At 42.5% G+C, this 13,755-nt stretch overlaps 1 protein-coding gene across 1 annotated transcript in view; it reads left to right on the forward strand.

The window, feature by feature from the left end:
- LOC127029104 (importin-11-like) overlaps window positions 1–13,755 on the forward strand; it is a 106,198-nt gene that overhangs the window by 16,892 nt on the left and 75,551 nt on the right. The window contains exon 6 of the mRNA XM_050914746.1: window positions 4,430–4,502. Within this exon, the coding sequence (XP_050770703.1) occupies window positions 4,430–4,502 (73 nt within the window). The remainder of the gene's footprint in view (window positions 1–4,429; window positions 4,503–13,755) is intronic.

Below are 13,755 nucleotides of genomic sequence, written 5' to 3' on the forward strand. Positions count from 1 at the left end.
GTATATAAACAGGGGGGAGTTGGCCAGGAGGGGCGGATCGCTGCTTGGGCATCGGTCAGCAAGTGGTGAGCAATTGCATTGTGCATCACTGGGTTTTTTTCCTTCCCCCCCCTTCTTTTTTTGTTATATTCTTTTTCATTACTATTATTATTATTGTTGTTAATAATATATTTTACTTTAGTTATTAAACTGTTCTTATCTCAACCCACGAGTTCTGCCTTCTTTCCCGATTCTCCTCCCCATCCCACCGGGAGCAGGGGACGGGATGGGACAGGGAGTGAGGGAGCGGCTGTGTGGTGCTTGGCTGCTGACTGGTTTTAAACCACGACAGTCCTTTTGGCACCACGTTGGGCACCACGTTGGGCGCCATTTTAATATATTCATTATATATGAAATATAATAATTGTAATGAAAAGGAATATAACAAAAAAAAAAAGGGGGGGGGGGGAGGAAAAAAAAACCCAGTGATGCACAATGCAGTTGCTCACCACCTGCTGACCGATGCCAGAGCCACTATCTGCCCCTCCCGGCCAACTCCCCCCTGTTTATATACTGGGCATGACATTCCATGGTATGGAATACCCCTTTGGCTAGTTCAGGTCAGCTGCCCCGGCTCTGCTCCCTCCCAGCTTCTTGCACACCTGCTTGCTGGCAGAGCATGGGAAACTGAAAAGTCCTTGGCTTAAGATAAGCGCTACTTAGCAACAACTAAAACATCAGAGTGTTATCAACATCATTCTCACACTAAATCCAAAACCCAGCACTGTACCAGCTACTAAGAAGAGAGTTCACTCTGTCCCAGCCGAAACCAGGACAAGGGTGTTTTGAGAAATGCTGCTTTTAAGCTGTAATTTCTCAGTTGATTGTTTTGTGAACCAATTGTGTTTTGGATACCATGATTTTTTGAATATTGCGTTGTACAGGCTGTATTTTTGTTGTCATTGCAAAATTCTTGTCTTTCACTTTGTCTCATCTCTCACATCGGCAGCTGTCCCATGTCCATCCATGGTAGTACCTCAAAGCTTGTTCTGATCTACCCAGCCTTTTTGGTAGTGCAGATGTTGGATTTGGAGGTGACTGGTTTCTGCTGCCTCTTGAAGGAAAGGACTGATTTTATAACTGTGGTTTTTTTTTTCAGTGGGATGCAAACTCAGGTTTATATGCTTTACTCAGCTGTTGATTTTCATAAAATTAAGGAAAAATTACACCATTGACATTTCTGCTCTTTGCCAAATTTAGTTGAAATTTGACAGGTAGTTTGAAAAATTATGAGAATTGGAAGAGAGTCCTTGCAGACAGATGTTCATATAGCCTTGCAGACATTCATATAGCCTTAATTCCTTAGTAAATAAGAGATAAAGATGGTTTCTATTAGAACTATTTGTCTTGAATACTTATGTACCTGTGGAGAACTTTCAATCTCCAAGAACTGTCCCAATAAGTTAAATGCTTCTGTTGTACAAGTGTGCTGAAGTTAATTTCAGTTGAACCAAGCAGGGCTAGCTTTACCCTTCTGCTGAGCATTTGTGGTTTCTCAGCTGCTGATACTACTACAAAGCAAGAAAACGTTGAGATCATGAATTCTTTGGATAGTACAGTAGTTGAGTGTTTCATTCTTCTAAAATACATAGCTACAGAACAGTGAATACAAACAACTTTTTTTTTTTTTTTTCCCCTTGAGAAAGTGATCCTTGTGAAGTACTTTGCTTTTTGCCCATGTTCACCAATGTTGTCTGTCCAGTTCATGCTACTTGTTCTCTACCTGTCTTGGACTTAAAGCAGCGTTTTCCAGTGAGAGTGAATTTAGAGATGGGCCTATGAACTTTCTCTCCTGTTTTCTCAGGCAGCTTTCCAGATTGCTGTGGAGAAGAGCCTAGGGTTGTCATAGCCTCTTTTCAGGCATGGTTTGGCCTATTTTATTTATTTATTTATTTATTTATTAATTATCAGCCTCCTCAAAAGGTGGTCTCACTTTATGATTTTGCACATGTATTTGGTTTCTTCAGAAATTATTTTTCTTGAATTTGAGTGCTATTAAGAATTCCTTTTCCTGAACATGTTTTTGATTTTATAGAGAATTACTGTTAATTCCTGTCTCTTGTGGACTTTGTTCTTTGATTTGATTACTGTGTTATCAACTTTAATAATACTTCTCAAGTCCGTGTGTGTGTTTATAACTATACATAACTCTTCATATTTGGATTTCTGGTTTATAAAATAGTAGATTTTAAAAAAAAAAAAAAGCTCTAAAAGAACTTTTTAAACCTTTGGATACATGTTTCCTCATACCACAAACACAGAAAAAGATCAGAAACTTTGAATTTGCAAATTGTGAAAGACTACAACATAAAGACTTCTTCTCTAGAAGAACTTGGTTTAATTTTTTATTTGGTGTAATTCAGTGCTGAAGAGAAATAAATTATTGAATGATATGCATTCTTCCTAACTTTTGGTCTGGCTATAACTTTTGTATGGAGTTGCGGGCCTTGGAACGTGTTAAAGGAGGGTAAAGATAATATAATTAAGGGAAGGGCCCTTGAGCTCACAATGTAAATGAAATAATATAGTTGAACAGGATTTTTTTTCTTTACAGAACAGGTTTTTAGGTGCTTTCTGTTATCTCTGAAAGTGAGTTATTGTACAAGCTACATTTAATTGATACTAGATTTCTTAATAGTAGCTTGTAAGTTTTAGAAACGATTCAGAGTACGCTTGTACATCTGGAAATTAAATTATATACTGCATTTGTGTATTTAAAAAAGCCAGGCATCATAGAAATTTATTTTCTTAAAATGTCATCTAGTGGCTTCAGATTAATAACTGAAATAGTTCCCTGCAGAAAAACTTTTACTATTGCAGAAATTTTTATAAACTTTACTCAAAATGTTTTTAGGCATAATTTAATTTCATGTAAAAATATCTTGGAGCCTAAATCTTGATTAAAAAGTCATTCAGATTTGGTTCCTGAATGCTATAAATTACATTTGAAAATAAGACTTAGTGTGCAGTTCTGAGTCACCAATGAAACAATAAGTCGGTCCCCTTGTGTACTGTACTTAGAATGTTAAGTCTTTGATTTGGGATATAGTGAGTACTTGCGTTATATAGAGGGGGAAAAAAAGTAAAAACTAGGAAATTGTTGCAAATGTTTGATCTTAGGATAAATCCTACCTCTTTTTTATTATTTTGAGATGAATATTTAGTATTTGTCTAGATTAGTGTAAAAGCTGTGTTTATAGGGAACTTGAGGCATTATTTTAAATCTCACTATATAAAACTAGTAGGTTAGTGTCTGTGACTGGTAATGGAGATCAGACAACAGGAAGTGGTTGTGTTAGTGTGTTTATTCTTAATTCCCAGCTACTAGACTTCATTTGAGATGTGATGATTGCATGCATGCTTCTAAATCATTGCAATGTTAGGTGAAACAGTTTCATCTAAACAACCTTGAGTGATAATTTAAGTCTTTCTAGGTGCTATCAGTAAATTAAAGTGTTTGGGTTTTTTTCCTGATTGTATGTTCTATAAATACCAACAAAGCATTTTTAAAAGCAGATTGTTATGTTTCCTGCCCAGAACTTTAAAGAAAATTACACAGGTCGTATAAAGTCTGAAGTAGTACAGGAGTGATATGATACTGTAACTTGTAGTCTTAAACTGATAGAGGTCACTTAAAAGGAAGTATAAAGATAGCGTAAAGCTTCACTTGAATGAAAATTAACCTTTATGGCTTAGAACTTATCCTTCTTGTTACTTTTCCTTGCATTTTTTGAAGACTGTATCAATATATTTTTCACTCAAAGGTATAATTTTCAAAGGATCTGGATTTTTAAGTGTAGCTATATGACTTTCTTGTTAGTAAGTAGAAAAGGATTATTGCTTTTGCAAAAAGAGCTATCATCTGATACCATGATTGCCTTATACTGGACACCTTTTTGTCATTATCCATTAGTATATATGAGCAAAGTCATGCTTGAGTCAGCAATCGTCATGGTAATAACTGTATAATAAATGCCTAATAACAATAAGTTTATAACTTGTATAGTTTTCCCTTATTTTCATAATTTATGTGTGTACCTTATCCTATCTATGAACTTTTTCTGTTGCTATTTGTGCTTACAAAGGTTGCATCAAAACCTGATGTTAAAAGGCCTCATAAATATTTATCTGTTTCACTGTTCCCTCTCTTTTCAAATATCTTTGAGATAGTGGAAAAACAAGGGATGTTCTCTTGATAGTTTATCAAACTGTGAAATATATTAGTTTCAAGAAAATGGTGTGTAAAAGTAAACTTCATCCAGTCAAACACAGATGGAAATGATCATTTAACTTCTGTGTCTAGTAGTAGTTGCAAAATAATTCTAAATATGAATTAATAGTTGGGTTTTATTGAAAATGAAATGATATTCTAATAAATATGCCCTGACAGTGGTCTTTCTGAAGAAGAAAAAACTACATTGCGTGCTGGACTTATCACCAACTTTAATGAGCCAGTGAATCAGGTTAGTGATGAATGATTAATTATTACTCTCCTAGCAAATGCTTGTATTGGTATATAATTTGGTTTCTTTCTTTACAAAGTGTTTAATAATAAAGTTGACAAGTTGCAATTTACATTTTGCCTTTTGAACAGGTCTTTATGTTGAAGTGAGATCCTGACTCACAGTCCTTTTCCATAGATCATAATTCAACATGTTTTGTCTCTTTGGTTTGTTTTTTGTTGCAGTGGCAGTTTATGTTGTCCCTTGCTGTTATGCAACCGTTTGGTGAAATGTTTCAGGGAATGGATGTAGCTCAAAAATAACCTCTCCCCCGAGTGATTTTCTTTTTTCAGCTGTATCTGTTCCCTGAGCTGACTCCCAGTATAGCCATACAAGGAACTGTGGTGGTGGGTGGTAGTGGTGTAGCAGGAATGACCTGTTGAGAATGCTGCTGCATAAACCCACCTAAAGCAGTATTGCTGTCAAGTGACTAATCACAGCATTAATGAATTTAAATAGGTATAATAAAGCTTCAGTATGATAGTGTCTTGTCTTAATATATTTTAAGTACCTAATTCTAAGCTACTGTTTTGATTAGAATAAGGATTTATTGTTAAATTGAGTTTAGAGCTAATGTTAGGGGCTCAGACTATGCATATGCTAGATGAATCAGTCTTCCTTCTGCTAACTTATTCTTGCTCATGTAAGTATGAGATTCTGAAAGGAATTATTTACTAATATTTTAAGCTAGGTCTTAAAGAACTTTGAAGAAAACGTAGAAATGTTTTGCATAAGGTAAAGCTTAAAAGGAAAAGGTATAGCAAACAAAATTCCATTCTGCAGACAGTTTGGTTTCAACTTTTCAAGATTCATCAATAGGATTAATGTTATTTTGTAGGATTAAAGCAATATATCAAAACTAGGATAATTTATTCTTTTTAGAAGTAATTTGTGCAATGATAACTGACTAGAATTTAAAGTTTGGGTTCTTTTAAATTTGAAATGCAATTTTTTACAATGCAAGCAGGCATAGAAAATATCTTTAAATTTGTAGTGTAGGTATAGTTTCAATGTAAAAAATATGAACAAAGATTGCTTATTTCTTTATTTCAACCAAAAAGAACTATGAAGTATGTCATGTTGGACCATAAAGTGTGTTTCATTTATGCTACTACTAGGTAGTACAGAATTTATCAAATACTTAATTTTGAAGTGGTTGCATGATATTTACATTTCTAAAAACCTAATGTTAACTGCATTGTACATAAAACAATTCAAACTTTTTATCAATAATTTCTCTGTACTTCTATTAGTTTTTAAACAGTTTGCCTTCTAATACAATAGTATGGTATATTTTATACTTCTAAAATTCCATTGCTGATGAACAGTTAGGCAATTCTGAGAGTATAGTTGCAGGCTGAGATTGGACATTAAGACTAGCGGCTTTATGTATTTATTTGTGTGTCCTTATGACATATTTGGGATGTAGTCTTTTAAGATGTGGATGATTGTTTTATTTTATGCCAGCAGCCTGCTCCTAAATGATTGCCTAAACAATTTTTGTGATATTGAAGTGTGTTTACAGAGACTTTATTGATGCTCATTTAAAGTCTGTGGCATGATTTATGAACCACAAATGAGCAGCACAAAATCGTATGCTATTGTGGTGGGTTGACCTTGGCTGGACGCTAGGTGCCCACTAAGCTGCTCTATCACTCCCCCTCCTCAACTGGACAGGGGAGAGAAAATATAACGAAAGACTCGTGGATCGAGATAAGGACAGGGAGAGATCACTCACCAATTACTGTCATGGGCAAAACAGACTCAACTTGGGGAAATTAATTTAATTTATTACCAATCAAAAGTCAGAGTAGGATAATGAGAAATAAAACCAAATCTTAAAACACCTTTCCCCCACCCCTCCCTTCTTCCTGGGCTCAACTTCACTCCCAAATTCTCTACCTCCTGCCCCCGAGCAGCACAGGGGGATAGGGAATGGGTGTTGCAGTCAGTTCATCACACGTTGTCTCTGCTGCTCCTTCCTCCTCACTCTCTTCCCCTGCTCCAGCATGGGGTCCCTCCCATGGGAGACAGTCCTCCGTGAACTTCTCCAATGTGGGTCCTTCCCACGGGCTGCAGTTCTTCACAAACTGCTCCAGTGTGGGTCCTTTCCACGTGTCCTTTCCATGGGGTGCAGTCCTTCAGGAACAGACATTTCCAGTGTGGGTCCCCCATGGGGTCACAAGTCCTGCCAGCAAACCTGCTCCAGCGTGGGCTCCTCTCTCTCCATGGGTCCACAGGTTCTGCCAGGAGCCTGCTCCAGCAGGAGCTTCCCACGGGGGTCACAGCCTCCTTCAGGGCACATCCACCTGCTCCGGTGTGGGGTCCTCCACGGGCTGCAGGTGGATATCTGCTCCATCATGGACCTCCATGGGCTGCAGGGGGACAGCCTGCCTCACCATGGTCTTCACCAGGGGCTGCAGGGGAATCTCTGCTCTGGCGCCTGGAGCACCTCCTCCCCCTCCTTCTTCACTGACCTTGGTGTCTGCAGAGTTCTTTCTCTCACATATTTTCACTCCTCTCTCTTTTGGCTGCAGTTGTGCAGCAGTTTTTTTTCCCCCTTCTTAAATATGTTATCATAGAGGCGCTACCACCGTCGGTGATTGGCTCAGCCTTGGCCAGCAGCGGGTCCCTCTTGGAGCCGTCTGGCATTGGCTCTATCAAACATAGGGGAAACTTCTGGCATCTTCTCACAGAAGCCACCCCTGTAGCCCCCCCTGCTACCAAAACCTTTCCACGCAAACCCAATGCAGCCATGTATCCTGCACTTTGTTTGCTAATATGCTTTGGTGGTAAGGTTCTTTGGGCACTGACAGCTGGCAACTGCAGAAAGGTATTTCAGTCCATCTCCCCTCCTTTCTCCCCTATTCCCCAATCTGTGTTGTAGGTGTCTTGATGTTTCCTTTCAGAGGCACCTTTCATTTAGTCCCTAGTCTGCTTGATATGCCTGAAGTTTGATATCTTGTGTTCCTGATAAGCGTTCTTTTCCAGTCGCAGATACTTCATAACACAGTTGCTATCTGCTTGTGCTTTCTGCATCATTGAAGGTAGAAGAATTATGACCCTTGTGTATATATAAAGAAAAAAAACAACCCAAAAATATAAGAATTGGACGTAGTATTGTGATGTGACGATTCAAGCTGATTTCTAGGGAGGGAGAGAAGAAAAACAGAACATACCATATGTTGGGAGCATAATTTCCATGCTCTCTGAAGGTATTTACCATATGGAGATGTCCTGGTTCTGGCTAGGACAGAGCTAATTTTCTTCCTAGTAGCTGGTATAGTGCTGTGTTTTGGATTTAGTGTGAGAATGATGTTGATAACACTCTGATGTTTTAGTTGTTGCTAAGTAGTGTTTATACTAAGTCAAGGATTTTTCAGCTTCTCATGCCCAGCTAGCAAGAAGGCTGGAGGGGCACAAGAAGCTGGGAGGGGACACAGCCAGGACAGCTGACCCAAAGTGGCCAAAGGGATATTCCATACCATATGACATCATGCCCAGTATATAAACTGGGGGAGCTGGCTGGGAGGGGGATCGCTGCTCGGGAACTAACTGGGCATTGGTCGGCGAGTGGTGAGCAATTGCATTGTGCACCACTTGCTTTGTATAGTCTAATTCTTTTAGTATTACTATTGTCATATTATTATTATCATTATTTTTCCTTCCTTTCTGTCCTATTAAACTGTCTTTATTTCAACCCATGAGGTTTTCTTCTATTCTCTCCCCCATCCCACTGGGTGGGGGGAGTGAGCAAGCGGCTGCATGGTGCTTAGTTGCCGGCTGGGGTTAAACCACGACAGTCCTTTTTGGCGCCCAACGTGGGGCAAGACGGGTTGAGATAATGACAAATCTGACTGGAATGCGTTAGAACAAATTTGTTATAAACATACATTATATTAGTTCAATAGTTGCTGGTCACAATGTTGATGTATTCGCTCTCAAAGTTGGTGCGCTTGTTCTTAAAGGTGTGTTATGTAATACCTTACTTGCAGTATATGCTCCCTGTTGTGCTGTTTATCACCTGTGGGAACTGGACCAGAGTTATCATGTTGTTCTGCTTTGTAACACTGGCTTATGATACGATAGAATTGCTGGTCATGAAGCTAATCTGGTATTTGTACTCAGCATTGCCGTCACCTCCATACTTCGGGAGCCATCTATCAGAAACTATTAATAATTACACCTTGTACCTTTTCTCATCAGAGAGCCAATCCATGGGGGAGACACCTTTCTTCAGCTTCCCCTTCTCCTCCAGGCAAATTACAGTACCTCTTGAGAATTTTGAATATCCTTGGGATGTTCAAACCAGCATGTTCCTATTGTTATGTCTCCTGAATGTGTTCCAGGCCTTGTTTAAGGTTAAACAACTGTTTAAGAATACCTTTCGGAAATCTGCCCCGAGGCTTAATAGCCATGGGTGGCATGGCATGTCGGAGGATATGGGCAGGTATCTAGAGAACTTCTCACCTCCAATGGTTTGGAACTTCACTCCCGAACAACTACAGGACCCTGATGAAGTGATAGACTATCTGAAAGGAAAATGCTGTGGCTATTCCAAAGAGGCACAACTTTTCGCGCTGTGCTGGGCCCTGGCCAGTATCTACCAAACACTGCTCGATACTGTGCAGCACCCTCAGGGGGAAGGGAGGGAAAACAGACCGACAGATACTGCGGCTACTCCAACCCCTGCAACAGACACAGCGGCTACTGCAACCCCGGCGACAGGCAAGGCGGCTACTCCCACCTCCACAACAGACACTGTGGCTACTCCCACCTCCACAACAGGCACTGTGGCTACTCCAACCCCCGTGACAGGCGCTGCGGCTGAACCAGAGAACCAACCTGTGCCAGTATCAGTCGCCCCTATACAGAAGAAGAAATATACAAAAAAATCAGTTCGCTTAGTGAAGGATGAAGATGAACCAGGGTCATCATGAGAACAGGAGGAAGAGGCAGAACCGGAGATAATCACCCGGTCCCTATCCCTGAGTGAGCTGTGGGATATGCGAAAAGATTTCAGCTGTCGTCCAGGTGAGCACATTATCACCTGGCTGCTCCGATGCTGGGACAATGGGGCTAGTAGCCTGGAATTAGAGGGTAGGGAAGCCAAGCAGCTGGGATCCCTTTCTAGGGAAGGGGGCATTGACAAGGCGATTGGAAAAGGGACACAAGCCCTCAGCCTCTGGAGGCGACTCCTGTCAAGCGTGAAGGAAAGGTATCCCTTCAAGGAAGATGTTGTATGTCAACCAGGCAAGTGGACCACCATGGAAAGAGGTATCCAGTACCTGAGGGAATTAGCCGTGCTAGAGATGATTTATTATGACCCGGACAGTTCACAATTACCCAGAGATCCAGATGAAGTTCAATGCACACGACCCATGTGGCAGAAGTTTGTACGGAGCACACCATCATCCTATGCCAACCCATTGGCAGTACGAACCTGGAAAGACGAAGAGGCACCGACAGTGGATGAAATGGCTCGCCAACTCCGGCAATATGAAGAAAATCTCTCTTCATCCCTACGAGCCTGTGTCTCAGCTGTGGAAAAACTGTCCAAAAAGTCCGAAAAACTGATCGAACTGATCAAAAAGTCCTACTCCCCACCTGGACGGACCAATATCTCAGCTATTAGGAGTGAGCATTCCTCTGCTCAAGAGAGAGAATACAGAAGGTATACACCACGGGGTACCCTGTGTTTTTACCTGCGTGACCATGGAGAGGACATGAGGAAGTGGGATAGAAAACCTACCTCGGTCCTAGATGCATGGGTACGTGAACTGAAAGGAAAAACAACCAGAAAAGGGGATTCTTCCAGGAAAGATGCCGCTCCGGTTTCCAGCAAGCAATTCCTCAGACAGAGTAGAAGGGCTTCTGACCCTCTTGAAGGGACCTCTAAGTCATTTTTACAAGAAGCAAGTAACAAATACTCTGACCAGGATTAGAGGGGCCCTGCCTCCAGCCAGGCGGAGGGAAGGGACAACCGGGTTTATTGGACTGTGTGGATTCGATGGCCTGCCACATCAGACCCACAGGAGTATAAGGCTCTAGTGGACACCGGTGCACAGTGTTCTCTAATGCCATCAAGCTATAAAGGGGCAGAACCCATCTGTATCTCTGGTGTGACAGGGGGATCCCAACAACTAACTGTATTGGAGGCTGAAGTGAGCCTAACTGGGAATGAGTGGCAAAAACACCCCATTGTGACTGGCCCAGAGGCCCCGTGCATCCTTGGCATAGACTATCTCAGGAGAGGGTATTTTAAAGACCCAAAGGGGTATCGGTGGGCTTTTGGTATAGCTGCTTTGGAGACAGAGGAAACTGAACAGTTGTCCACCTTGCCCGGTCTCTCTGAGGACCCTTCTGTTGTGGGGTTGCTGAGGGTTGAAGAACAACAGGTGCCGATCGCTACCACAAGGGTGCACTGGTGGCAACATCGCACCAACCGAGACTCCCTGATTCCCATCCATAAGCTGATTCGTCGACTGGAGAGCCAAGGAGTGATCAGCAGTCCCATAGGGCCAGTGCGAAAGTCTAATGGAGAGTGGAGACTAACAGTAGACTATCATCGTGGCCTGAATGAAGTCACACCACGGCTGAGTGGTGCTGTGCCAGACATGCTAGAACTTCAATATGAACTGGAGTCAAAGGCAGCCAAGTGGTATGCCACAACTGATATTGCCAATGCATTTTTCTCAATCCCTTTGGCAGCAGAGTGCCGGCCACAGTTTGCTTTCACTTGGAGGGGCGTCCAGTACACCTGGAATCGACTGCCCCAGGGGTGGAAACACAGCCCCACCATTTGCCATGGACTAATCCAGACTGCACTGGAACAGGGTGAAGCTCCAGAACACCTGCAATACATTGATGACATCATCGTATGGGGCAACACAGCAGAAGAAGTTTTTGAGAAAGGGGAGAAAATAATCCAAATCCTTCTGAAAGCTGATTTTGCCATAAAACAGAGTAAGGTGAAGGGACCCGCACAGGAGATCCAGCTTTTAGGAATAAAATGGCAAGATGGATGTCATCACATCCCAATGGATGTGATCAACAAAATAGCAGCTATGTCTCCACCAACTAGTAAACAGGAAACGCAAGCTTTCTTAGGTGTTGTAGGTTTTTGGAGAATGCACATTCCTAACTACAGTCTGATTGTAAGCCCTCTCTATCAAGTGACCTGGAAGAGGAACGATTTTAAATGGGGCCCTGAGCAACAACAAGCCTTTGAACAGATTAAACGGGAGATAGTTCATGCAGTAGCCCTTGGGCCAGTCCGGGCAGGACCAGATGTTAAAAATGTGCTCTACACTGCAGCCGGGGAGAATGGCCCTACCTGGAGTCTCTGGCAGAAAGCACCAGGGGAGACCCGAGGTCGACCCCTAGGGTTTTGGAGTCGGGGATATCGAGGATCTGAGGCCCACTATACTCCAACTGAAAAGGAGATATTGGCAGCATATGAAGGAGTTCGAGCTGCTTCAGAAGTGGTTGGTACTGAAACACAGCTCCTATTAGCACCCCGACTGCCAGTGCTGGGCTGGATGTTCAAAGGGAAGGTCCCTTCTACACATCATGCAACTGATGCTACATGGAGTAAGTAAAAGTGGGTCACACTGATCACACAACGAACTCGAATAGGAAACCCCAGTCGCCCAGGAATTCTGGAAGTGATCACAGACTGGCCAGAAGGCAAAGATGTTGGAATATCGCCAGAGGAGGAGGTGACGGGTGCTGAAGAGGCCCCACTGTATAATAAACTGCCAGAAAATGAGAGGCAATATGCCCTGTTCACTGATGGGTCCTGTCGCATTGTAGGAAAGCATCGGAGGTGGAAGGCGGCTGTATGGAGTCCTATACGACAAGTTGCAGACACTGCAGAAGGAGAAGGTGAATCGAGTCAGTTTGCAGAGGTGAAAGCCATCCAGCTGGCTTTAGACATTGCTGAACGAGAAAAATGGCCAATACTTTATCTCTATACTGACTCATGGATGGTGGCAAATGCTCTGTGGGGGTGGTTGCAGCAATGGAAGTGGAGTAATTGGCAACGCAGAGGTAAACCCATCTGGGCTGCCCCATTGTGGCAAGATATTGCTGCCTGGCTAGAGAACCTGGTTGTGAAAGTACGTCATGTAGATGCCCACGTACCCAAGAGCCGGGCCACTGAGGAACATCAAAACAACCAACAGGTAGACAAGGCTGCTAGGATTGAAGTGGCTCAGGTAGATCTGGATTGGCAGCATAAGGGTGAATTATTCATGGCTCGGTGGGCCCATGACCCCTCAGGCCATCAGGGAAGAGATGCAACATATAGATGGGCTCGCGATCGAGGGGTGGACCTGACCATGGACACTATCGCACAGGTTATCCATGAATGTGAAACATGCGCTGCAATTAAGCAAGCCAAGCGGTTAAAGCCTCTTTGGTATGGAGGACGATGGCTGAAATACAAATATGGAGAGGCCTGGCAGATTGCCTATATCACACTCCCACAAACCCGTCAAGGCAAGCGTTATGTGCTTACAATGGTGGAAGCAACCACCGGCTGGCTGGAAACATATCCTGTGCCTCATGCCACTGCCCGGAACACTCTCCTGGGCCTTGAGAAGCAAATCTTATGGCGACACGGTACCCCAGAAAGAATTGAGTCAGACAATGGGACTCATTTCTGGAACAACCTCATAGACGCCTGGGCCAAAGAGCATGGCATTGAGTGGGTGTATCACATCCCCTCTCATGCACCAGCCTCTGGGAAAATCGAGCGATACAATGGATTGTTAAAGACTACATTGAGAGCAATGGGTGGTGGGACTTTCAAACATTGGGATACACATCTAGCAAAGGCCACCTGGTTAGTCAACACTAGAGGATCTGTCAATCGAGCTGGCCCTGCCCGATCAGAACTTTTACCTACTGTAGAAGGGGATAAAGTCCCTGTAGTGCACATAAAAAATATGCTAGGGAAGACAGTCTGGGTTATTCCTGCCTCAGGCAAAGGCAAACCCATTCATGGGATTGCTTTTGCTCAAGGACCTGGATGCACTTGGTGGGTGATGCGGAAGGATGGGGAAGTCCGATGTGTGCCTCAAGGGGATTTGATTTTAGGTGAGAACAGCCAATAGATTAAATTGTATGCTATTAATTGCTATATAATCCTGCCACTGTATGTCATCATTATTATAACTGTTACGTGCTATATTAATGGTATTATAGTAAG

This window comes from Gymnogyps californianus, unplaced genomic scaffold, assembly GCF_018139145.2.
Source record: "Gymnogyps californianus isolate 813 unplaced genomic scaffold, ASM1813914v2 HiC_scaffold_72, whole genome shotgun sequence".
NCBI classification, from domain to species: domain Eukaryota; kingdom Metazoa; phylum Chordata; class Aves; order Accipitriformes; family Cathartidae; genus Gymnogyps; species Gymnogyps californianus.